Below are 25,968 nucleotides of genomic sequence, written 5' to 3'. Positions count from 1 at the left end.
GCTCATTGCTGATCCCAGGGTTGGAACCATGTTCAACATGGTTTTAGGTGGAATAGTGAAATTGGCTATATTGCTTATGGTCTCTTCAAAGACCACCCAGAGCTAGAACTCATGGCTCCAGTGGTCAGACTTGAAGGAATCAGCGTGCAGGGGTCTCAGCACATGTGCGGCTGTGTCCAGCTCCCTGCTACTTCTGGTCTTGGCTAGGAGGACACATTCAAGAAGGCTGTGGCCAACACAACAAAGAAGTGGCTCCTTGTTTCTCATTCACTGGGGATAGAAGTCTCCATTCCTAGAAAAAAAGGAAAGTTCTCATCACTAGAAAGAACATAGTTTTCCACTGGGAAAAAAAAAGAAGTGAGTGAAGGTCAGGAGGCATATGGAAAATCTTAAATTTGTACTTTTCTCAACAACTAATTTCGCATACAGTTTTCATCAAAATAATTTTCATGTCATGTTCTTTACATGGTAAAACTCCCAGTGGGCAGCATTTTGCTGACTTCTGGGAGCACTCTTTGTGAATACAGTGAAAATTTTTGAATTAGGACCTAGTTTATTTAAAAGAATTCTAGGGGCCCCTGACTGGCTCAGTTCGTTAAGGGACGGACTCTTGGTTTTGGCCTGGGTCGTGATCTCAGGACTGTGAGATCCAGCCTGGGGTGGGGCTTCACGCTCAGTGGGGAGTCTGCTTGGGTTTCTCTCCCTCTGCCCCTTCCCCCACTCTCTCTTTCTCTTCAAAAAAAAAAAGAATTCTGCTGGTGGATGTATAGCCTAAAATAATAATTAAAACATAGAGATAAAAAAATCTCTGGCAAAATTGTATTTAAAACAGATGGCTTGGTCATGTTAAATTATTGAAAGGATACAACTGAAACATTCTAACAATTAGCTATTACACAATATAACATTATTGCAAGTTTTTCATTCCAACCCATATTGGGAATTTATGGGGTTGTTTTATTCCAAACTATTTTCCAATAAAATATCCACATGTTTACCCCACATATGTATTGTACCATTTGCCTTAACCTTGAATATACTATTTACCTCACAATCAACATCAAACCTAAAAAGGCTTTTTTTTGTGTCTGTGGAGCAGAAATTTTCATTTTTATTTCATAACTGAATAATTCTGATTCTTCTGAAAATTGCTGTAATTCATTCATCTTCAGGTGAGGCAATACTGAAGATCAAATTTGTTATAGACGTTGGTGTTTTAAATTTATTTTTTCTTCAGAATTTACCAGCTTGTTGTTGTAAGAGGGAATAATAAAGTGTGGCTTTTTCTGTGATATTTATCTATGTGGTGGAGAAGAATTTGGTTTAAGTTTTAAGTTTTGGTGAAGGCTTTAAAATGTGTTCACTAGAGAGGCGCCTGGATGGCTCAGTAGGTTGAGAATCTGCCTTCGGCTCAGGTCATGATCTCGGGATCCTGGGATCGAGTCCCACATCGGGCTCCCTGCTCAGCAGGGGGTCTGCTTCTCCCTCTGCCTCTCTCTGCCCCCTGCTTGTGCTCTCTTTCTCTCTCTCAAATAAATAAAATCTTTAAAAAATAAAATAAAACGTGTTCACTAATTTAAATCCTATATTATGTGACCTATTAGCAAAAAATTCTGTACTAACAAACAAAAAAAGCAATCTTTGTGACTATGTATTTAGTTAATGTCAAAAGCAACATATACCCCTCTCCCCAACCCATTTTGGAAGTATGAGCTGGTAATGCACTTTCAGTAAATAAGGGATGGACGGGTAAGTGGACGGATGGGTGGACAGGCAGGGAGGAGGGAAGGAGGGCAGGGTGACTAAATGAATGCCATGGACAAGGCATTCTCCTGTCCAGAATTTTGAGACTCTCCAGATTTTGAATATTTTCTCTCACTGTCAGATTGTGTTTCAGATGATGAATCTCAATTTTTGGTTCAGAAGCCGTGTTGCCATATACATGGAGATATTTCTCCTACTTATTTAATATGCACACTAAAAAAAAAAAGATTACCATGACATCCTATCTTCATGCTGGATTTATTGAGTACTATGTGCTAGGTTCTGGTGGGCAACGGGGACGTGAAGATAAATACTGTGGAGGCCAGCCTCAAAAATAGCAGCAGTCTAGTAGCAAAAAAAGAGTCATGGAAACAGACATATTTATTTATTTTATATTTTTTTAAGATTTTATTTATTTATTTGACACAGAGAGAGAGGCAGAGAGCGAGCACAAGCAGGGGGAGCGGCAGGCAGAGGGAGAGGGAGAAGCATGCTCCCCGCCGAGCAGGGAGCTGGATGTGGGGGGCTCCATCCCAGGAGCCTGGGATCATGACCTGAGCCGAAGGCAGATGCTCAACCGACTGAGCCACCCAAGCGCCCCTACACATATTTAATGCAAAAGAGTAAGTGGTGGACTGGCGATATGGACAGATTCCTGAGGGGAGCCCGCCGGAAGGAGTATCTGAGTATATCCCTCTTTAGTAACGTCCAGCAATTTCCTACACTTTTTTCAAGGAAACTTTTCTGTCCAAGAGTGTGTCTCCTCATAGTTCAGTGGCATGTCACGACATTGCCCTGTGACTCATGCTGTGTGGGTATGCTGCTCATGGAAAAGGCTGTCTTTACATTTCGTATTTAAGTATATTAGTCAATGTAGAGCAGTCTGCAGTGATGTGCCTCTGAAGGTTTGACTTTTCAGTTCTTGAAATTCCACATGACAACCAGGCTTAGAGTACCTGTTCTTTTGTTATTGTAGAAAGGGCATCTCCTCTGTGAAGCATCTCTGAAGTTCAAAAACGTTACTTACAAAATCATTATAAATTCGACAAGCATTTCTTGAGTGCCTATTATAAATGAGACACATTTCTAGGGAGAGGCCACATAGTTGGGTCCCAAAAATTAGTTGTAGCCCCAGGATAATAATAATACCTGAAGGTAATACAAAATAATAAAAATAACTGACATCTCCACATTGCTCTCATGATGTACCAGGCACTGTTGTAAGCGCTTGACATACTAACTCAACTAAAATGACATGGGGGCTCTCATGTCTCTGATTTAATAGATTTCTGTGCATTTGGGAATAAAGGAGATGAGAAATTTGTGATTGACTATGCTAGGAAATACAGCCCTCTTTTAAAATCCCTGTTTTGTTTGCTAGATCACTTTAGCCAGTGTTTCCTTAGAGCTAGTATGGAAGGAGCAGCTACAGACGGCCAGATGATCAACCCTTTGTAAAGGCAGAGAAGCAGCCAATGGTAATACGGAGAACTTTCAATGCTGAGGAGCTACAAGTAGGTGAACCAATATGTCTTTTTTATTTATAACACCTATCCTTTTATGAAAGTAAAACACATGCATTAGTTAAGTAGAGGAGAATTCATTACATTTTTCCTGATCCCTGTTCCACTCTTGTGTCTAGATCAAAGTTAAATAGTTAAACAGAATAAAATTCATTGTATTTTTCCTGTTCCCTGTTCCACTGTTGTTTCTAGATCAAAGTTCTGCGTGACTGGGTGCCTCAGATACGAATGTAGACAAGCACCCAAAAATAAGAAAGTAGGGGGAGAAGCCCCCAAGGGAAAAATCAAAGTGGCAACAGCAAGGCTGTCATGCTCGAAACATCAGCTTCAGGTGAAGGAAGTGAGATGCAAAATTATCCACAAAGGCTCTGTTTTGTTGTTGTTCTCTTTAAAATGGCAGAAGAACCCTCTAGAAGAGTTCCTAGTAGCTCAGTCCTCATGGAACATGATTCCATCGTTCTGTGATAAAATTGAACTACAGACATTTTCTTCTGTGATCTGAGAATTTGCTAAGAAATTCCCAGTACACCTAGTTATGTGGAGAGCGCCATCAAAACTGTGGGTGATATTTTCATTCTCGTTGAAATTGGCTTTTGTTGAATGAGAGGAAAGGGGCCAGGAATACTTGGAACACTAGTTTTGCATTAGAATCGCTTGGGTAAATAGTTCCCAAATAAACATGCCAGAACATCACCTAGGCCTAGGGAATCCGAATCCTTGGGGTGTGGGGCCCAGGCATGTATGTGTTTGAGAACTCTCCCAGGTGACTCTAATGCACACAGCTGATTAAGAACCACACACTTAGGAGACAAGCCAAGTTCTGTAAAAGCGTGAACAGGAGCTCGTTTGTTTCATATTTTATTATATTCTTGCAATAAAATCATAAAATCTGTACGCTTCCCCAGGCTGAACCTTCTGAACAGGCCTATTGTGAATAACTGTAATGTGGTTATTTCCTTTTTTTGCCTAAGTGGAAATAGTCCTTAACTAGCATGACAGCAAGGGCATTTAATAGGCACTCCAGAGAGAGAAGCAACGTTTGCCATCACTTACCGCTAACATTTATTAGGCTCTGGTTGGCATGGTAAGGCCCCCCGAGACTGGGCCAATTCATTTACAAAGGAACATGGTGTAGCAGACAGGGATGGGGGAAAAGTCTTAAAGCAAAACATTTCTTTAGAATCTTGTCCATCATCTGTACGGCCTCGCTTTGGGCCAGCCTCAATTCAGAACACTGTGCTTGCATTCTGTCACTTCATCGTCGTAACAACCATAAAGGTGGGTCCTTTTATTATTCCCCCTTTAAAATGAGGAACCTGAGGCACGCCTGGGTGGCTCAGTCATTAAGCGTCTGCCTTCGGCTCAGGTCATGATCCCAGGGTCCTGGGATTGAGCCCCGCATCGGGCTCCCTGCTCCGTGGGAAGCCTGCTTCTCCCTCTCCCACTCCCCCAGCTTGTGTTCCTGCTCTCACTAACTCTCTCTGTCAAATAAATAAAATCTTAAAAATAAAAAACAACAATAAATAAAATGAGGAACCTGAGACACGGAGAGGTCAAGGTCACGAAGCTAGCAATATTCCAGGCAGTCTATGCGCGTTTGAACGACCAGGTGATACTGTCTCTCAAAGTCCTGGCGCTGACTCTAATTTGGTGATAAGGAATAGAGTGCATATTTTACTCGGCTTTGTCTCTTTACTAATTGTTAGTCAGAAGCAGCCTCATGCCTGGTGGCAACTTGGGGTGAGCTTTAGAAGGCAGGGAAGAGCGCCTATCACCATTTGCTGAGGCCACGCAACCTCCTACTGTGCTCCCTCTCCTCCCCTTTGTCCCTTCCCTTTCTTCCTGCCATCACATTTCCTTTTCCACGGCTCAGGCTGTCAGTCTAGAGACATTACCTGCATAAATTCTTAGTGTTCTTGGGAACCCTGGGTATAAATAGGCAGAGTGGGAGAAGAAAGCCAAGTGTTACGCCAGGCAAAGGAGGCACAGGTGAGAACCCTACATGGAAGGCAAAAGCTGAAAGAAGCAGGGATGTATCCGTGTGGAGTGGAGGGAGGGGTACCCAGGGGCCTTTCCCACCTGTCAGGACACAGGAGGTTGCTAAGAAGCTGGAGAGGGAGCGGGGTTCGCGTCTGAAATGAGTGAGCTGAGGAGTGCAGATCAGGGATGCAGTTTGATGCAAACACAGCCCGGGTCTGTTTCATCTCTGCAGACATGGAGGGCTGCAGTGGAGGCTGGAGGCCGGGAGGCCGGGGCAGGAAAGGGAAACCCAGTCCTTGGACAGGGATGGACTGTTACTAGTAAGCCTCTTGTCCCATGTAAATGTCAATGAAATTGCAAAACCCTATGTTAGAGGGAAAGGGACCTTTGAAATATTCAAGTCAGGTAACGTTTACAAAATTTTGGTCACGGAACCCGGATAAATGGCCTTCTACTGTGAACCCCACGATGTAAGACTGACAGAAGCGGATGTGCTGTCCATAAAGTGGGCCTGAACCGGCGTCCCTCCCTGCTCTCCCTTCCCGCTGTGCTTGGTGACTACCTAACGCATCTCTGAGAAACCCCGAGGCTCATAGAAACCCACCTGAAAAATCAATAGTTAGGTCTGAAGGCCCCGTTTCACAGAGAAGCAGTTGAGGTGCAGAAAGGTGACGAGACTTGCAGGAATGAAATACTCCTCACTTGTGCCCCCAGCAGTATGTTCTCGGATGTACCTTGCTGCCTTTCAACCCGTGAACAGAATAGATCCACAAATACATATTAGCACTATTTACGTGCAGTACTTGATCCTGGAGGCAACAGTGTAAGATATAAAAGTATAAGCTATGGCCTTCAAAGAGTTCATAGCCTAATTGGGGAAAATTGAATTAATAACCTAAAAGTTGAATAGTTGAAAGAGACCAGGGGGCGGGACCTACCAGGAGTGATTTAATCAGACACTATCCATCTCTGCTCGCCGAGGGCTTGGGCTGTCCCCACGGTGGGAGCCTTCTGAACACACCTGGAGTCCTTGACCTCTCACTTGTCGGATCAAACCTGCCCCAGCTGCTTCCCCTGCTGCTCAATGTCTGGTTTAGTCTATGAGCTCTTCAGAAGTGTTTCCTGCCCATCGCTTCTTTTTCTTCTGAGTTGACTTAAACTCTGGTGACAGAGGGCTTTTCCCTGCTGGTAGACTTCCCTGAAGATGGTTTGCTGGGAGTTTCAGTAATAGCCTGCTGTTGGATCTCTTCCTTGTCTTTGTTTTGGGATGACTCTGCTACCTTGGGTTGCTTGCATGTCCCTGATAAGTCTGCCATGCTTTCTGGATGGACTGTCTTCTGGCCACCCTGGAGGATGGATGGGTAGTTCTGCATCTTCCCTTTGGGGAAACAGACCTTGCCAGTGGTGCTCGAAGAGGTCCTGTCTCTTCTTGCTGGTGGCTTTTCCTGGTCTTAGCTGCAGTCAGTCTAACTGAATGTGCACCTGAGTGCATATGTATCTTTTGGGCCTTTATGTCACTAAGGGATGGATAGTTGTTTTTTATAACCTAATCTGCAGATAAGAGCAGGAGTGAACTAGCAACCTTACCTGTCCCTTCCAGGCCCTGACCAGCCCCCAACCCCCCCCCCTCCGTAACACTGTGGCTCTGTGACGTCTAGACCAGCAGTTACTATGGGAGAATGCTGCTCAGAGACCTTACATCTCCTTCCTCAGTGAGGAGCACCACCTCTTAAAGACCCAGCACACAGGACATCTCACACAGCCCACCTCATTGACAGTTTGACCCAGTGGAGGAGTTACAGAAGTCCTGGCTAGTTATTTGGTGTTGCCCTACCTTTTTCTATTTTTCTAGGTCCTAGAATCTAGTCATGGACTCTTCTTCTGATCACATGAAAATCAGGCTGAAGATCATTAGCCTCAAGAGGTAAGCAACCTGCTGTGTGAGTAACAGCCCCCAGGACAGCATTTATGGAAAAGCCCTCACAAATCTGGGGGGAGAAAAACAATGCTGGTGTGAGAGAGAAGCAGTAACCCAGCTTTTAAATTCAAAGCTTCAAAGTCTTTCTCCAGTTGAAGTGCATCATGGCAGAGAAGAGCTCAAGCCCCAACTGTTGATAGGAGACCTGTGTCAACTGTGGGAGTCTGAGAATTTTCCAGCTGTATGTCCAGCGTAGAGCAAGGGTGGAGACCGTTCAGCTCCATATTAAAGGCCTGACAGCTCTCTTCTGTGTGGGCTGCTTTATGTTGTCCACTTCTGGCATTTGTGTATGACTTGGGACTCTGGCTTCCTGGCCAATGGTTGGTATGAAAACTGCCTTGTTTGGAGGGGTAGGGGTTACATTTACCCCCTTCTAATATGGCTGGACCTTTGTCAACTGTGGCTACATCTTTAGTGATAGACTAGTGGCTGGAGCCTCAGTCTGTAGGTCCATATAGGATCTCAGCTAATGGATGGCATCCTCAGTCTCCCCCACAGTATTTTTGGGAGCAAGGCGGGGTTCTCACTGTGTTTTATGGTCCAAGGGCCTGGATCATGGTGGTCAAAGTCTGAATCTCAAATTCCTTAGGCATTTCTACATATCATATTTACTTGGAGGCTCCCCTGCCCTGTTTGTATAAGAAACAAAGCAAGAGTACTCTGGCTGTGGAGTACTCTGGTTTTGTTTGTTTGCCATCCTTTAACCTGGGGGCTAGCTCTGCCAAGCACCTGTTCCAAACCTGACTCACCGGAAAAGTATAACCTTGGGTCTTGAAATGAAAGGGGAGAGGGTTGAGGAGAGTGTTTGGGACTTAGCAGGAGCTGTGCTATGTATCTGAGGCTGAGCAACAGGCCCTATTCCTTAAAAGAAGGATGGGTGACTGATGTCTTGCTTCATCATGGGCTCTGGACCAGACAGACAGCCTGATACGATGCTGCTTTAACCGAAAATTATGACTAAGGGGAGGAGTGTTCCTGACACACATCTTCCCTCGGGAAATGGAAATGATTGCTGAAATCTAAGTGTTTTGTTTAGAACACCAAGCAAAGGTTTTCAGGTCTTCTTCAATTTGTGGTTTGACCCCATTTCTCTAATGTCAGTGTTTCCAACCATCCCCTCTGTCATAGACTTGCCTAGAAGAACTAATGACCATTCTAGATCATCTTGAGACTAAGCCATGCTTTATAAAATGGCACAACCAAGAATGCAAGACATTGTACTAGAAGTGAATTCCTTACTGTAATAATCTTTCCTTGTGGTGATTAGGTCTGACCCCAGCCCCAGCAACACTCTCTTCAAACTCCTGGGAAGAAACATTCATTGGCCTTCTTTGATCCAACTAATTGACACCTTGGTTTCATTCCTCCTTCCTCTATTTAATAGCTAATGAAAAGGGGGCATATGTGACCTGCACCATTTAACCATAGCTGCTCTCATTACCACCTAGGTATGGCTCAAGAAACTGAACTACCCCCAAACACAAGATGGCTGTGTGTTGCCGAAACACCTCCCACCTCAGACCCGAGTCCTCCAGGGGTGATCCCCCACCACCATTCCAAGAACTGGCAGAACTGGAGGCCCCGCCTAATTTTTGGCACTGGCCCCTGTTGTCCATATTTTTGGTTCCCAATCAGATTTGCTTTTCTGCTTTGTTCTATGACTTATGGCCCGAATCCCTGTTCATCATTCTGCTTCTTGTTGAAATGCTTTGATGTTTCTGTTACGCCTAGTTGGTTTTTCTTGGTAGGAACTGGGCTGACTTCTGAGAGACCCTTTGCTGCCCTGGCTTGGTTGCCGTCTGCTCAGTATGCCTCACCCTTTCTGTTGGGACTCTGAATGGGAGAAGCCTGGGATCAGTTCAGTGACATGGCACCTCCTGAAGGCTTCCATACCAGCCAGAAGCCTTCAGTGATGCTGGAGCCCTGGAGGCTGGGTCCTGATTTTCAAGTATGGATATTTGCCCGGGATTCTTATTTATTTTTATGTTTTCCTCTCAGTTCCTGCTTCCACTGCTGCCATCTCCTGGTTGGAGGTGCCTGCTACATTGAACCGGGGTATGGCTTTATGCTTCCTGCATTTCTTTAGGTCCTAGACGCCCATTTGTTTAACAATTTATCCCCAACTCCTTTTGTTTCCTGAATTCCCATGGCTTGTCTCACGCCACCCCAATCTCCTTGGGTTAGATCAGAACTAGTTAACACGAGGCCACTGTCACAATAAGAGCATTTAAAACTATGGAGGAATTTGTAATAGAAGGGATGACATAAGAAATCTGTCAGAGACTCTTAAACCGCAAACAATTATTTAGGCAGGCACAGAAAACATTTTTAAACATGAGATCATGGTCTACCTGTATCACCATCTCAATAATTCAAGTTCACTAAGTTTCTTGTTTCAAATGATATTTCAAAGCTATCTGTTTCCATTATGGTGTGTTAAATTTCATGAAGAGCTCCATAATCAATGCTAATTAATTATTAATTCCTCATCCTGAGAATGTCAACAGCCTTCCTAGAGATGTTGAAAAGTAAATTCTAGGTCTAGTTGACCTCCTCTTAACCATGGCCTCCAAAGCCATGATCATAAATCGATGAGAAAGTTATGGGGACCCATCTTATTTCTGACGCTGAGGGCTGGAATGACAGAAGGGAACAAGACAATTAATACTGCTTGTCTTTTTTGGGGGTGTCTGGGTGGCTCAGTCATTATGCGTCTGCCTTCGGCTCAGGTCATGATCCCAGGGTCCTGGAGTCGAGCCCTGCATCGGGCTCCCTGCTCGGTGGGAAGCCTGCTTCTCCCTCTCCCACTCCCCCTGCTTGTGTTCCCTCTCTTGCTGTCTTTCTGTCAAATAAACAAATAAAATCTTTAAAAAAAAGTACTGCTTGTCTTTTTAAAAAGTTGACAAGAGAGCATCTAAACTTGCAATTAGGATTCTGGACACACTATCTTTATTGAAGGTTAAAAGTTATACTGTGTAAATTATTCTTGTGTGTGCTTGCTTAAAAGATGCAACCATTTAAACAAACCATTTTTCATGTTTGTCGTGTCTGTATTTATCTCAGAATGCTTGGACAGATTTCAGAATGCCAGCGGACATCTTCCTACAGTGCTGTCCTTGAGCGTAATGCATATGCTTGGAGAAGGAGGGACACTGGGGTGGACTTCTATCTCTGTCACTATCTGCATGATCTTGGGAAAGTCGCTTAATCTCGTAGAGCCTTAGTTTCCATATTTGTAAAATTGAGAGAATAAAACTTACTCCTAGGGTTATTTTTGTTGTTAGGGTTAAATAATAACGTCTGTTCAGTGTTAGTACCTGCCAAAAGATAGTGGGTAGATATGTTTTAACATATAAAACTGTGAGAACACAGAATGTGAATCGCTCTCTTAAAAATGTCTCCTACTTAACCAGTCTCGGTTGCTACACCTGTAAAGTGGGATATGGAGATGACAGTAATTACAACTGTTTTGAGACACACATTTTACAGGTTCCGTAATAATTTGATAATCTAAGTGCTGTACCATTTGATTTCTTGGTCCCTCGTACCTTATAAAATGAAAACATTTCACCTAAATAAATCCCCAAAACATTAGAAACCTGGCCATTTGTTACTCTGGGGCAGGTTTTTAAAGAGCTCTATGTTGATGAATAATATGCAAAATTTGTCCTTGATGGTTGAACATTTGAAAAGCAGCAGGATCGTTTGTTAAGCATGCAGATCGCTAGGCCCTGGCTGCAGGGATTTTGAAATGCACCCTATAATCCACTGGGGTTCAGAGAAGCTATTAAAACTTACATTTGCCTTTAGTTGACTCCCGTCTAGTGGGGCTTGGAATTGTTTTTCCCGGGTACTGTACTGTTGCTGATGGCGGCCAGTGTAAGGGCCACCCTTTGAGAAACCTGCCCCAGTGTTGTGGCCTCTGATGTAGAGTGTGCACAGCTGAGAGTGGCTGGAAGATGCTGGAAATTCTGTTGACAGTTTCATGTAGAGCAAGTGCGACCCCACTCACAGCTGGTATACTGGAGGCTCCACCAGGTCTGCGTGTTGGACTGTCACACGTCGCAGCCTTAGAGAGAGACTAAAAGAAGAGTGGAGTGCGAGTTCTCAGGGAGAGGAGCTGCCTGCCTCTCGTGCCTTCCCTCCTTTGCCTTAAGTGAGGCAGGATTTTGGTGCCTGGTAAGTTGCTTACATAATCCAAAAACTATTTTTGCAAAATGGACAAGTGGGTTAGAAAATTCTAAATTCCCTAAATTCCCTATTTATACAGGTGAATAAAGATAATTCCTGCCCAACCAACAGAAAATGGCAAAATTGATGCTTCTGGCATGAGGGAGGTCTTTGTTAGCCATAAAGGAAAAGCTAAGGCCATCTAATCAGATCTAACAAGAAATCCCCCCAAATTAGAAGTGATCATGAAGATGATATGAAATACAGATTTACATCCAGTGCAGTTAATGATGAAGCTTGCCATCCCTTGGCGAGTATCTTTTTATTTTGGTGCGTTTTTGAGAGATGAACGATAGTACGAAGCCATCAAAGTTGACATTTTAAAATGAACTGTTTATAGATTTTTAAGATTATACGTTTTACATTCTTGTAAAGGGAAGTATTTTTAAGAAGTTGCCTCATTTGACCATAATCTTTATAAATCACAAATCCCAGTCCTCTGGTCATACCACAGACTTCCCTATACCTTGAGTTATCTGCTCTTTATTTTCTTCTGCCTGAGAAGTATGTTGCAAATAAGTAATTATTTTGTGAAGTAGCAGGTCCTCAGCCTCGAGATAAGTAAACCATTGTGTGTGTGTGTTTTACAGGTAAAATCTTATGTTTTGCACCTGACCAAAAACCCACCAATCCTCCAAGCAGTGTTTTATGTTTTATATAACACATTGAAGACTGGCCCCTTTTTTCTCTTTTTGCCTCTAATTACTGCATGGGAAGTCTTTCACCATATGACTTACAAAACTGCAAACTTTTCATTGAATTTTTATCACCAAAGCATGAATAATGCATTCAGTTCTGAAATGTCACCGTGAACATCAAATGGTTTTACATAATGCATTCTTGCTGGAGTTTCAAGAAGACAGCAATCCGGGAAGCAGCAGAGACAAAAGTTTGGAAGGCAACTTGTCATTTTCTACAAACTTGTCATTTACCTAGGAGGGATAAAATAAGTAGCAGAAGAATAAGTGGAAAGACTGAGAAATGAAGTTGTTTTTTTTTAAACCGTAAGTAGGAAAAAAACCCAAAAAACAAAAGTGGTACACTTGCCACTGGGGACAGGTGAGGAAAAAGCCAGAAGGTAGCCAAAAACAAATGTTCTGGGTTGGGAGGAAGGGAAATTAGAAACCCCCTAAGTATAGGAATTAAATCTGAAACCACAGTGCAATGGTATCACGATTTGGAACCATAGTAAATATATAATAAGCCTCGGGGACTGTTGGGAACATCTTTGATATTTTCCGACTGAGGAATCTTGAAGTGGAAATGTAATGCTATTAAAATTCTACCTTTCAATGCTTTATTAGTTTATGATAGTGCCTATCCTTCCAGCATCCCTTTCTCTTTGGTCTTGAGATAAATCCAGCTGAATGAAGTGTTTAACCCTCTTATGGAATATGCTGTTATTACTTGTCTACCCAACAGTTGTTTTCCTGCTTTTCTTGCTAATAGAACCCTCATTTTATTTTTCTCCAGGTAGAGTGTATTCTATCAAGGACACTTGATCACAGGGAGGATGGGCCTCATCTCAGCCGCATGGAATTAAGCATGACTAGCCTAAAGCAGCCATTGCAATCCCACTCCCTTTAGCTAGTGATTGGTCAGGGGTAAGCATGTGTAATAGTTTTCTATTGCTGCTGTAACAAATTAGCACAGAGTTACTATTTCACAGTTTTGTAGGCCCTAAGTTTGTGTTGGCTCACTTGTTTTTTTTTTTGGCTCTGAGTTTTATAAGGACAGAATGGCTGTCAGCTGGCTGAGCCCTGATACTGTGGGAAGGATCTGCTTCCAAGATTATACAGATTGTGGGCAGAATCCAGTTCCTTGTGGTTGTAGGACTGAGGTCCCCACTTCCTTGCTGGCTATCAGCTGGGGCTGCTTCTAGCTTCTAGAAGCCTCTCTCCAGACCCTGCACACAGACTCTTACCTCTCTGAGCCAGCAACAGTATGTTGAATCCTTAACACTTGCAATCTTTTTGATTTCTTCTGCTCGATCTCTCTTGCTCTGGACAGAGTAGATGTTCTGTTTTGTTTTGTTTTTGATTCAAACTTTGTTTAAAACAGCCCACAAGCTGTATACCAGACTATAAACACTGGAAGGCCAGCTTCATTGTTCCTTTTCCTCCTTTAACAACCACCAAGACTAGCGTTCAGATCCGATGGGAAAGAGAACCAGAGGGTTGGATGTTCTATTCTTAAGGAATTGTACGGTTATACTGGGCCCCTAGATACTCTATTTTGAGGTTTGCAAACTTCATTATTCCTGCATATTCACAGGTTCCAAGGATTAGAGTGTGGATATCTTTGGGGATCCATTATTCTGCCTCCCATAGTATGCAACCCATGTATGATCAAAGAAACAAGGAGTCCATGGGGAACTTCGTTTCCTGGATGAAAAGACAGAGACCCTGCTCCTTTTTTCCAGCTAGAGACACTAGTATGGGGACAAGATAATCTGAGAGCACCTGCAGCAGCCACCTTTTAACAAGGAGACATTAAGAATGAGGATAAAAAGTCAACATACAAAGGGTGGTGGAATGGGACAGTAGGAAGCACCTGGGTTCTTGAAACATTTTTGAACAGTAGAACCAATACCAGTGATTGCTTTTGTCTGGATGACTTGTCAGTTGAGGAAAATTAATTTTTTTTTAAAGCAGTCTGTCTAGTTTTCTGTCACTGGCAACTAAAAGCAATTCTGAATGATATGTTGCTCCTAGCCTTGATTTCTGGAGCTCTACTATGGGACAGACCTCTGCTTTTCCATGCTTAAAATGTTGTAGTGACTAATCTGATTAAATTAATTTATATAGTAATTCATAATAAATGTTTTCAGTCGTGGCACCAATCTTAGCTTCACCTTGAGACTGTGCTCAGGTTTACAGAGTCCAGGAAGGGGGTCCAGGGGTCAGAAAACTATAGCCCATGAGCCAAATCCTGCTGGCATAAGCCAGAGGAACTAAGGAAGGTTTTTAGATTCTCAAAGGGTTGTTTAAACACAAAACAAAACAAAACCAGAACAAAAAAAGAATATGTGACCAGAGACCATGTGTGGCTACTAAACTGAAAATATTTATTTTCTGGTCCTTTATAGAAAAATCTTGCTAACCCCTGCACCTGTCATACAGAGGACTGCACCTACCAAGAAGCTGAGATAGATTTTACTGAGGAAAGAGTCATTAGGTCAGCATTTAATACCTCCGAGAAATAATTATAGATCACCATGTAAAGCTTTTGGCACAGGGGAAGATGAATTCTATCTTCAAGTTAAGTTTCTTTTCAGCTCAACATTTAATAGATTTCTGTTATTACAAGACTATAGAAGACACTGGAGTTACATAATGAATAAAACAGAATCTTAATATAGCTGAAAATCACTTCAGGGAGTCATCTTCTCTGGGAGAAACGATCCATGCAATTCCAAGCAAAAGATAAGGGCCTGTACAAAACAGTTTCATGCAAAATTTTATATGTATCCACCTTTTTCTAAGGATATGGAGGCAAGGATGGAGAGTGGGTAGTTGGAAATTTGTGCCTGTAACACAAGATCAGAGAGGTAGAAAAGGAACGAACAACCATTTAATAGGTACTTTATAGTAATTATCACATCAATCCCCAAAAGTGAATGCTATTCTGCAGTTTCTGTGTCAGGTCATACCCCAATGCCCATATTGTTTTCACTAAACCAAACTGCCTCCTAAAGGGAAGTCAGGGGTGAAGATAAAAGATTAAGGAATGATTCACCTATCCCTCAAACTCTGGGGCAGCAGCTGGGGAAAGACTACAGAATAAGAAGAGGATCAAACAAAACCTGAAGGATTGCTTCTATTTAATTGTGGAAAGATGAAGGCAAGCTAGTGAAAGACTCTGAAAACAAGTGATCACAATGTGTAAAGAGAACTAAGAACTAAGGTAGTTTCTCTCTTTCTTTCAAGATTTTTTAAATTTATTTATTTGACAGAGACAGTGAGAGAGGGAACACAAGCAGGGGGAGTGGGAGAGGGAGAAGCAGGCTTCCCGCCGAGCAGGGAGCCTGATGCAGGGAGCCTGATGCAGGGCTCGATCCCAGGACCTTGGGAATCATGACCTGAGCCGAAGGCAGACACTTAACGACTGAGCCACCCAGGCGCCTCAAGAACTAAGGTAGTTTCATGGAGGCTAAGAAATTCAAAAGTTTTAAAAGCTTCAGCACCTTGGATAAGAAGATGAAATAACTGAATTTGCCCAAGAGGAGATATTTTACATTGTTGTCCAATTTGGTAGCCACTAGCCACATGCAGCTATTTAAATTTAAGTTCGTTAAATCCCAAATAAAAAATTTAAAAATTCAAAATTCAGTTCCTTAGTTGTACTCGCCACATTTGAAATGCTCAAAAGCCTCATATGGTCAGTGGCTACCATACTGGACAACCAGCACATTTCCATCATCACAGAAAGCCCTAGTGGAGTGTGTTTTTGAACACATCCAGTTGTGCAGAAGTCACACAATGGGGAGACTGAGCAGGCTTTCCCTTATCCTCTCTTCCAGAGTCGGCGCTGGGTGCTTGGTCTGTCCTCTCCAGCTCGCACTGGGCTCTTCACTGTTGCAATTCGGCCTCAGCCTCACCGTCTCTTCCCTGGACTGTTGCAATGGCTGCCTATCTGCCCCCCAACGTCTGTTCTTTCCTCCTTCCAACCTGTCCTCCATTAAAGTGCCATTTTCCCTGGCCAGCCAGCCCCTGCTTTTACCGCAGGTCCACGGTGATGGCGTGCGCATGGGGGCCCTGCATCGATCGGCACCGTGCCAAGTGTGGTCCTCCTCACTCCCTTTCCTGCCCGGTGCTCGCACAGCTCACCGTACAATGCAGGCGGAATGGTGACGGTACATTCACGTCCCACACATGACACGGGAGCGGGAACAATGGCTAATCATCATCATCTCCCTTGTCTTCTGGTCTGTTACCAAATCTTTTTTTTGTCTGCTCCTGCTGGGTCCTACTTAATAGTTTGTTACCTTATTTCTAAGCCCCGCACCGGCCTGTTAGTTTTCTCTCTCTCCTCCCGCCTTCCACCAGCAGCTCTCGCGTCGTAACACCATCTCCTCCAGGGGCCTCTCGGCTCCGAAGAGAAGGGCGAGTCCCCTGTGACTTGGGGCGGCCCATCCTTCCTGCCCCACCTCCGTGCACACATCGTTCTGCTGGGTGGTCCTCCCCACGTCCCTGGCGCGTCCACGCATACTCCCCTTCCCCTCCTCTCCGGCGCCCGCGCGAGGCCACCTTTCAGACCCCAGCGCCCTCTTCCATTCCTCTAGGAAGATTCGGGGGGAAAGCTGCACCAAGCCCAAGGAGGGGAGGCGTCGTTGTGCGACCGAGGGACACAGCGGGCTTGACAGTGACCATGTGGGGAGCCACCAGAAGTCAGACGCACTCCGAGCCCTTACTATTCCCGCAAATAAGGCAACCAAGTCTTCCCCGTAACGCAGAGCGCTTCGTCGCCCTCTTCGGCGGCGCCAGAAGACTAGCGCCTCTGGGCGGCGAGGGGGATTGTGGGAGCGCCCTCCGGCGCCCCGCAGACTCACGGGAAATGTAGTGCGGTTTCCTCCAATATGGCTGCGCCCAGGTAGTGTGCTGTGCGGGTACCCGCCGCAGCTTTCGGGGACAAACTGGTGAGGCTGGCGAAGGGGAGGGCGCCGGCGTAGCGAGAGTGCAGCCTGAGCCGTGGCGGAGATTTGTGGCGCTCCTTCCTGGCGGGCGGGATGGCTGCAACCCTGCGTTCTCCGGTCGGCCTCTGCCGGTGTCCTCTGCCGGCCTCCCCCGGGGGGGGCCTGAGGCCGGAGCCAGGGCAGGGAGGACCCGAGCGGGCCCCTGGGCTGGTCCGTGGGCAGCGGGCCCTGTCGGGGTTCGGGGTGCAAGTGTGTGTTCCGTGCGGATGCCCACGTGCTGTCTGTGTCGCTCTTCTGTTTCCTTTGGGGTTGGGGACGGGCGATCGCAGCCTGGGGAGGGTTCGTCGGGAGCTGCTCGGGCTTGTCTGACCTGTGGCAGTGCAGTGAAGAAAAGGCATTGCTGGTGGTCGGCTGGGTCACACAGCTGAGTCTGGCTGTGCTCGCGTTTGAGTAATCCCCGAGGCCCTGGGGCCCCTGGGAGTGTCAGGGTGTGCTTCCAGGTGATTTTATTTCACAGATATTTACTGAGTACCTACTGTATGCCAGGCACTCAGGTCTCTGAGCTCAAGTCGACCACAGTTTTCTGGGCGAGCCCAGCACACAAACGGGTAATTATAATACAATCGGAAAAGGGCAGAGAGAGGGGCATAACACCAAGCATTAGTGAAAACGTCGAAGAGCGCCACCAAACTCAGAATTCTGAAGAAGTGGTTTAGGAGATAAGAAGGCAAGTTTGGTTAAGTTTAGCAAGTATAGCTTACTCAGTAAACGTTTATTGGGTGGCTTTTCCTTGCTAGATCCTGTTCTAGGTGCTGAGTGCTCCAGGGTGAATAATACAGACAAAATCTCTACTTTCATAGAGTTTATTTTTCTGGTAAGTTAGAGGAGAAAGAAAATAAATTAATGAGGACATAAGAAAATATACAGTAGGTGTTCTTCAAAGAATTAAAACAGGGTGATATGACAAGTGATGGGGTCAATTTTTTAATCATTTAAAATTTTAAGTTTCTTTTTTAATAGGCAATGCAGTTTGAATAGTTACTAAATTCAAATTTATCTACAAGCACAGGAACATTTTTCCATACTGTGTTGGTTCATTATGGGCACTCTGTTGTTCAGGGAGGGCAGGATCACACTACTGTTAGCACTTAGGGCAATATCCAGTAGGATATGTTGGGGTTAAACTTACAAGCAGAGTCAGTGTAATCTCTAAACTCTTGTTAACTCATGGAGAGTGTGCTTGGACTGTTTTTGATTAGACTGGACTCAGTATGGCTAATAGTCTATCTAGTAACTAATGAGTGACCTCACCCCCGCAACATCCCATAACACTACCATAGCATGGCAAGGAGCATCCAAACCTTTGTGCAATAGTAAAGATTTATTGGCCGGGGAAGTGGCCTTGTGAGCCCAGTTTTACACGTGAGGGCACCTCCAGACCTCAGCGGCTGGTATCAGCCTATTCCTTGTGTGGAGGCGACTCAGACCTGCTGGGCCAGCACATAGCCAAGTCTCTGGAATGGGGAACAGATGAGCCCCCAGAGCTCTCTGGATTTGTCTTTGAAAGGGAAGAAGGGAAAAAACAAAAAAACACACTCCCTTGAATTAATAGCATTGTTTTTAGCTCAATAAGAATATTTCTGATTGAGTTCAGAGTTCCAACTTTATTAAATTTTTAAAGTATTTTCTAATCTTAATTGTTTGAACTCAAGTAAAACATTTTAAAATTAAAACAAGAAAGGGAGGAAGATAGGGAGGATGACAGAATGTGATCATGAGGCTCCATCTGCTGGTACTAGGCTCTTAGTTTCGTGCTTTTAAAAAAGATGTATTCAACATCTTTTTCTTATTGCTTCCACTTTGCAGTCTTTGCTCATGTGACATATTAAAATAAGAATTCTTCGTGTTTTTATCCCTTATTTTCCATTTCACACTGCAAAGATGCCATTCCAAAGGTGATGGTCCTGAATGGCAGTAAGATAGTTCCTTTGAGGGCCCTCAGCTTTTCTTTGTCCTCTTAAACCATCCCGATCCTGCTCTTCTGGAAGTTACCGACGATTTATTAATAGACATATTTAATCCTTTTAACAGATTATGAGATAGTGTCAGAAATTAACCCAGCCAGACATTAATGTGATGAAAACAGATTTTGTTTAGTCACTACTGACAGTAAGGGAAAGAGCTGAGCTGCATTCCAATTTGTGAGGGATGATTTGGGTGTTTTAAAGGTAGAATGGGGTGGGGGGTAGAGCAGGGGCTCTGTAGAGTTAGAGAAGTGAAAAATCACAAAGCGTTGGTCATTGCAAATGAAATTAAGCCAGCTGTGTTTGCTAGCTGGCAGTTATTAAAGATAGGATTCTATCCTACCGCAGAGACTGGGAAACAGGCCCTGTCCTTCCTGATGATTACATTTCAAAGCAATGACTCTCAGGTCTTTGAGAGAAATACTTCCTTTTTTTTTTTTTTTTTAAGATTTATTTATTCATTTTAGAAAGAGAAAATCCAAGTGCGTGAGTGGGGGTGAGGGGCAGAAGGAGAATCTCAAGCCGACTCTGCTTAGCATGAAGCCCGATGGGGGGCTCAGTCCTGTGACCCTGAGATCATGACCTGAGCTGCAATCAAGAGTCGGATGCCCAACCGACTGAGCCACCCAGGTGCTCTGAGAGAGATACTTCTGAGTTGCAAGAGATAACATATTCACAAATGTGATCCCCTTTTAGTAAATGCTCTAGGAAAGGGAGATAAGGGGCCCATCAGTAGGTGTTGCTAGAACAAATAGTTAAATTTCCTGGCAGCATTTTTAGTTTTCTCAGGCAGTCAGCTGGGGACATCCTAGGGACATTGCTTTATGCTGCTAGAAGCCATGGTCAAGTTTGGTCTAGTGTTTTAGTTGGAATTATGTGCCAAGAGCAGGCACTATTAGCCCAATTTTACACGTGAGGGAACCCAAGCACAGAAATAAATAACTCACACAGCATGGTACAGCTAGTAAGTGGTAGAGCTGAGATTTGAATGTAGAACCTGGACCCCTAAACACTGTGTTAAACTGTCTCATAGCACTCACGGAGACCGGGGAAGCAGTGAAAATTATGATTTAATCCTTGTCAAAAGAGCTTAAGTCCAATGGAAGGGGCCAAACATTAGAACAAATAGTTATAATCAGTGCGGTGTCAGAGATCTCTGACCAACTACCCTCTTCCTGTCTAATGAGGACACGGAAAGCTTTCTAACCTGATTTTTCCTTTTAGCCACTTTCTGCTGTTACCTGCCAGCCAGACATTACGACTGTGTATCTCACCAGAGCCTCAGAGCTGTTACATCCTCAGCCCTACTCATTACCTCCCTTCCTCGTTACTGTCTCTCTTTCAGACCCTTCGGACTCTCCAGTTTCCGAATGCCATTGATGGTCTCGGTCACTTGGGCTCTGTCCTGTTAGGAGGTGATCTGTGTTTCCTCTTTCCCTCATGTATCAGTAGTCACCAAGTCCTACGGAAGGTACTAGAACTTTTCTTTGGTCCTCCCGCGTCTCTCTGGTTTCCTTTTCTCTTACAGCCTCCCTGCGTGTGGGCAGCGGCCTGTTGTTGCTACTCGCCAGGCCGGCTTACTGCAGATCCTCCTGCCCCTGGCTTCCCTGTGAGGCTGTCCCGCTGGCCTGCTGCTCTGGCCTCAGTTCCTCTCACACGCACCCTGTGGCTTAGTCAAGTTAGCTCCTGGCTGCTCTTTCAGTCGAGTCAGCATTTTCTCTCTAGACATAAAGAGTAGTAATTAGAGTTTTGGCTGTTTATGAGCTGTTTTGGAGTATGATTTTATTTAACTTCCTAAATTTATTTTGTTTGCTAACTTTGAAGACATTCAAGCGGGTGAAGAGTGGCATCGGTGGATCAGCCAACAGTCTCTGCTCTAAAAAAAATATGCCTACCTCTCACTGTCTTTGCCAGACGCATCCATGTCTGTTTCTAGCTTCTGCTCTTTATTGCCTCACTGGATACCTCCCTTCCAGATGACTCCGTATTCCCCTTGCCCTTCAGTGCTCAGCTCAGGTCGACTTGTGTTTTGAAGTTCTCCCCGATTTTTCCAGTTAACAACGATCATTTTTTTTTTCTAATTCATGTCACATTGAAAGACTGTACAGTTAACAGTTATATCAAGGTATGTTATTCTTTCATTGTTTAGTGTTTGTTTGTGTTCCTCAACTAATTTCTAAACTTGTTGAAAGCACGAACTGTGTATTATAGTTGTAGGCTGCAGAGTGCTCAGACCATAAATAGGCACGTGTGTATCTGCCCATTATCACTCATTTATCCCTTCAACACATTTTTATTGAGCACCTACTACGTCTAGCATTCCTGCTCGATTAAGCTACAAACGAATCATTACAAATTATGTTAAATTCTGTGACTAAAATAAATGGGCCACTGTAATAAAGCATGATGTAGGGTGTTGATTTGGATAGTGTGAATGCCTTTGTGGGAAAGTGCTCAGTAACTACTTGCTGACTGACATATTTTAGTAGAAGGAAAACACAGTTCTATGGGGTTCTTATATCTGTATTTAAAAAATTATGGATATAAATCTATATAATGTGTACAGCTTAAAAAATAAAAAAAACACCTAAATCACCATATAGCTTAAGAAATACCTTTGATGCTTTTGTATGTCCCTTTTATATCACATTCCTCCCCTCCCGCCAGAAATAACTTCTCTCCTGGATTATGTGTTTATTATTTCTTTGCTTTTCTTTGCGTTTTGCTATATGTGTATTTTTAAGCAACATATGGCTTACTTTTGGGTTTTGAACTTTATGTAAATGGAATCATACCATATAGTCTGAATTTTTTGTTTTCTTTCTTCTTCTTTCTTTCTTTCCTAACCTTATGTTTGTGAAATTTGTCTGTGGCACATTTTACCTAGGACTTCACGAGTAAGGGGCTATATTACCTATGGGTAATGTAGTGCACTTAATAGAGCATTGGAACATTTTGTACAACCCTCAGAGATGCTCTTGCTTTTTTGATGTTCTTGCTTTTTTGTTACCTTCTTAAATACCCGTTTGTTGTCCAGGCATCAGTTTGTTTTCACTTCTCTTGGTTGGTGAAAAGTAAAGTAAGCATTTTAAAAAATGATCACATAGAAATATGTATAAACTATAGAATATATGAATAGCATTGTTATAACTTCCACTAGGGTTCTTAAAGTTGACATTTTATACCTTTTTTTTCCCCCCAGTTCTGTCATGGACAGCGACCATCAAAGTAGTTACAAACTCAATAAAACTGAGAAGAAGTTCTTGAGGAAACAGATTAAAGCCAGGCATACTTTGCTGAGACACGAAGGCATTGAGACAGTGTCCTATGCCACTCAGGTAACCTAAAACTATTACCGTTTGAATGTAGCCGTGTCGCCATGTTAACGTGTTGTAGTCATATTTGTTAATAATTGCTCGGAGAAGAAGGCTGTGATTGTTCAGTCTTGTGTTATGTCTCTATTCAGTATACACCTGACAGGACCTGCTAACTTTCTATTTTGGGGACATAGTTTGAATTTCCATTCACCGTGTTGGTTGAACTGGAGGGAGTGGTGGGTATATGTTAACAGAATTTACGAAGCATATTTCCATTCATTATTTAATTCCTTAGGAATTCTTACATGATGGGTTAGAGAACTAAGGCTCTGACAGGTGGTATGTCCTTTGATAGGGTGGCTGAACAGAAAACTAAACCTAAACCTCTTTTATATCCTAATGTAGTCTTTCCCCTCTATTCCTAACTTCATTTTTGTTATAAAGTATTTTGATTATGTGCTATAAAACAGTTTTAATTTATTAGACCTTATTTACAAAACCTTTTCATTTTCTAATGGCAATAATTCAACATATATATATTATATTATAATATATTATGTGTTAATTATACGTATGAGGGACTGTGAGACTTCTTGGACTGTGAGTAAGACTTGGACTTAAGCAAACTCCATGCTCAGCACAGAGCCCGATGCGGGGCCTGAGATCATGACCTCAGCCGAAATCAGGAGTCGGACGCTCAGCCAGCGGAGCCACCCGGGCGCCCCTGTGGAGGGAGATTTAAGTTTAGCAGGTAATAGGCCCATACTTAGATTCAACACAGTATTAATGACTTCAGAGAATTAAACCAAACTCCTATAAAGAGGTTAGTATACGTAATAGATTAGAAGTAATGTGGATGCACACGCGGTACTGTTTCTGCCAAGAGCCGCCGAGGCTGTGAGGCGTTCAAAAGATTAAACTGACATGATCTCTGCTCCTCTCTTCCCAAGTATAACTTGCTTTCTTTTCCTTCTAGGGTCGTGAAGACAAGCGTAAAGAAAGAAATGGGTTATAATTTTTCTGCCTCTGAAGCTGTTGCTAGTGGATCTGTTTTTTTAGATTTCTGGAGCTTTAACCTCACCTTCATGGCTTCTAAATTGTCTTCTTATTTGGGCTTGATTGTTTTTTTCTCCACAATATTTTTACAAGAAAGGAATAAAATTCTAGGAGAACCTCTAATTGCATATTATCTATCCAGGAGAGAACAAATGTTCTTTTCGTGATGTGTTATAAGTATACGTGCCTTTGTGCAAATTTATAGCCATTGTGAGATTTTTCTAGAGCAGTGGTCCTCAAATTGTCAGGACTGAAGACAACTTTAAAAAAAATTCTGAATTCTCTACTTCATATTACTGGGAAAATTGCTTGCTTGAACAAGTATAGATAAGACAGTTATTGCTTTTAATTATATTGTGTAACACATGCAATTGAAAATAAATTCCTCCCTTTCCTCCCCTCTGCGCTTGTTTTGGTGTGGTTTGCCTTTAGAATTGCCCACAGATCACTTAGCATCCTTGAGGACCACTAGTATTCCTCAGGTTGTACCTCACCATGCTCCTCATTCTCTAGATGGGGTATTGGGCCCTTGACATTTATATCACCTTTGCAATTCCTTAGATTTGGGAATATAGAAATATTTTTGTAACTTTGGCTGCATATAACCAAATTATTTTAGTACTTTAATTTATAAACCCTGTTGAATGAGGTCCAAGGCAAGCCATCTTAGACTAAATTTTATACCATGTTTTATATCATTGTATTATTGTATTTGTTCATCATGTGAATGTGTATATTTGCAAACATGCAAAGTATGGGGTCTTCCGTGACAGCACAGAGCTTTACTTTTCTCATCCAGTTTTATAATAATCTATTAAAACAAGTTTCTAGATATTCCCATTTGGTGTATATGAAACTTAATACATTATATTCTAATCTCCAGCTTTGTATATAAATCAGGGGTTGGCGGAGTACTGTCCCTAGGTCAAATCTGGCTTGTAAGCTAAGAATGAGTTTTACATTTTCAAAGGGTTGTTGAAAATGAAAATCAAGTATGTGACAGAGACTTGCCTGAGAAGCCTGAAATATTTACTGTCTGGCCCTTTTCAGAAAAAGTTTGTCAATACCTGGTGTAAATGGTAAAACTGTTAAGAGTAAGCCATCAGCGGTTTACTTCTCTTCTGCTACAAAGCTTTTAGAAGTCATAGATTATAAATTAAAAATATTAACACTGTGTAGAATGTTTTATAAGAGGTGCTAGGCCATAAGCATCAGAATAAAAATAGGAAACATCTCCCCCCACCCCCCGACAAACCCCTTGAATAAAGTTTAGTGCAGGACTGCAGATAACAGGAAGTAAGCATAAGCATGAAATTTAACTAAGGAGAAAGTTTTAATTGCAAAATGACTGAATTACTCAGACACAGAGGAAAATTTTCCTGTTTTGTGTTCAGTAGAAACTGTAGTAACATTGTATCATGGTTATGTCAAGTGTGGATTCTGAAAACTGACAGAAATAGGTTTGAAACCCAACTCCCCCATCACTACCATAACTTAATTTTTCTGCTATTTAGTGTCTACTCTGAAGTGGGACTAATATTACCACTTTGTAGGCTTGTTGTGAAGGTTATGTTAATGAGGATTAAGTAGGTCAAAGTAGGTATTGGCTGGCAGAAGTATTATGTGACCCCTATTCCTTGTCTCCTATTTCTCTTTCATTGTGTTAAACTTGTAAGCAGTAATAAATGTGACATTTTAATTTGTATGTATAGCCATTAAGAAAGGAATATTTTACTGCAAAGTCTATTTAAAAATCAGTAGTATTCATATCACAGGTATACTTTTTAATCCACAATATTTAATAAATTAATTTATATACTATGTATGAAATTAGAAACCCAAATAACCACCATAAGAAAACCTTTTTTCCCATCCTAATTACATCTTTGTGGAAATCTTATTTAAAAATAATCTTATTTTAATAAATCTTATTTTAAAATCTTATTTGAAAATAAATGGATTGATACTAATTGCTCATGTTTTTTTTTTTCTTTTTTTGTTTTTTTAAAGAGCCTGGTTGTTGCCAATGGTGGATTGGGTAACAATGTGAGTAGGAACCAGCTGGTCCCAGTGTTAGAGAAGTGTGGCCTGGTGGATGCTCTCCTAATGCCACCTAGTAAGCCCTACTCATTTGTGAGATACAAAACTGCAGAAGAAGCTAAGGAAGCCTATGTCACCCTCAACGGAAAAGAAATAGTGGATGATTTAGGACAAAAGATCATTCTGTACTTGAATTTTGTGGAAAAAGGTATTAGTATACAGGTATCTTTTAAAAAATAGTCGTTGGTTTTGTGTGAGTTTTGTTTCTTTTCCTTTCCTTTCCTTTCTTTTCTTTTTTTTTTTCTTTTGGAGTTACTGTGAAACCAAACAGGACCTCAGTTAAGCAGCCCCTTTTTGTCTGACAAACACTCTTTACACACCTAGTTTGTACCAGGCATGGGGCAAATCATTGAAGGGATGT

At 42.7% G+C, this 25,968-nt stretch overlaps 2 protein-coding genes and 1 non-coding gene across 10 annotated transcripts in view; 1 reads left to right on the top strand and 2 right to left on the bottom strand.

Moving 5' to 3' along the window:
• Positions 1 to 204: 204 nt before the first annotated feature.
• Positions 205 to 19,429, bottom strand: LOC113915240 (mediator of RNA polymerase II transcription subunit 25-like). The gene is made up of 2 exons (XM_027581064.1): positions 17,027 to 19,429; positions 205 to 292 (listed from the first exon to the last, which is right to left on the bottom strand). Exons 1-2 carry the CDS (start codon positions 17,506 to 17,508, stop codon positions 268 to 270), a joined length of 507 nt encoding a protein of 168 aa, XP_027436865.1. The 5' UTR covers positions 17,509 to 19,429; the 3' UTR covers positions 205 to 267.
• LOC113915617 lies at positions 13,522 to 13,653 on the bottom strand. The gene has a single exon (XR_003517762.1). It is a non-coding gene; the product is annotated as a small nucleolar RNA SNORA61 (small nucleolar RNA).
• Positions 17,042 to 25,968, top strand: part of ALKBH8 (alkB homolog 8, tRNA methyltransferase) — a 50,106-nt gene continuing 41,179 nt past the window's right edge. The window contains exons 1-5 of one of the 8 annotated variants that reach the window (XM_027581058.2): positions 17,042 to 17,113; positions 20,480 to 20,605; positions 20,959 to 21,259; positions 22,337 to 22,472; positions 25,518 to 25,755. In XM_027581058.2, coding sequence (XP_027436859.1) covers positions 22,344 to 22,472; positions 25,518 to 25,755 — 367 coding nt within the window. In that variant the 5' untranslated portion in view covers positions 17,042 to 17,113; positions 20,480 to 20,605; positions 20,959 to 21,259; positions 22,337 to 22,343. Of the gene's footprint in view, positions 17,114 to 19,776; positions 20,606 to 20,958; positions 21,260 to 22,336; positions 22,473 to 23,089; positions 23,203 to 25,517; positions 25,756 to 25,968 lie in introns of those variants that run through there. The other 7 variants (XM_027581059.2, XM_027581061.2, XM_027581057.2 and 4 more) reach the window with 7 other exon arrangements.

This window comes from Zalophus californianus, chromosome 11 (assembly GCF_009762305.2).
Source record: "Zalophus californianus isolate mZalCal1 chromosome 11, mZalCal1.pri.v2, whole genome shotgun sequence".
NCBI lineage: Eukaryota > Metazoa > Chordata > Mammalia > Carnivora > Otariidae > Zalophus > Zalophus californianus.
The sequence above is the reverse complement of the archived record's forward strand: the minus strand, read 5'-3'. Positions and strand labels throughout refer to the sequence as shown.

Coding starts and splice junctions, on each gene's coding strand:
- LOC113915240 (XM_027581064.1), bottom strand. CDS start 17,508: ATGCCTTTTCTTCACTGCACTGCCACAGGTCAGACAAGCCCGAGCAGC. Junction 293..17,026: donor GAAACCGCACTACATTTCCC/GTGAGTCTGCGG, acceptor CTTTTTTTCTAG/GAATGGAGACTTCTATCCCC.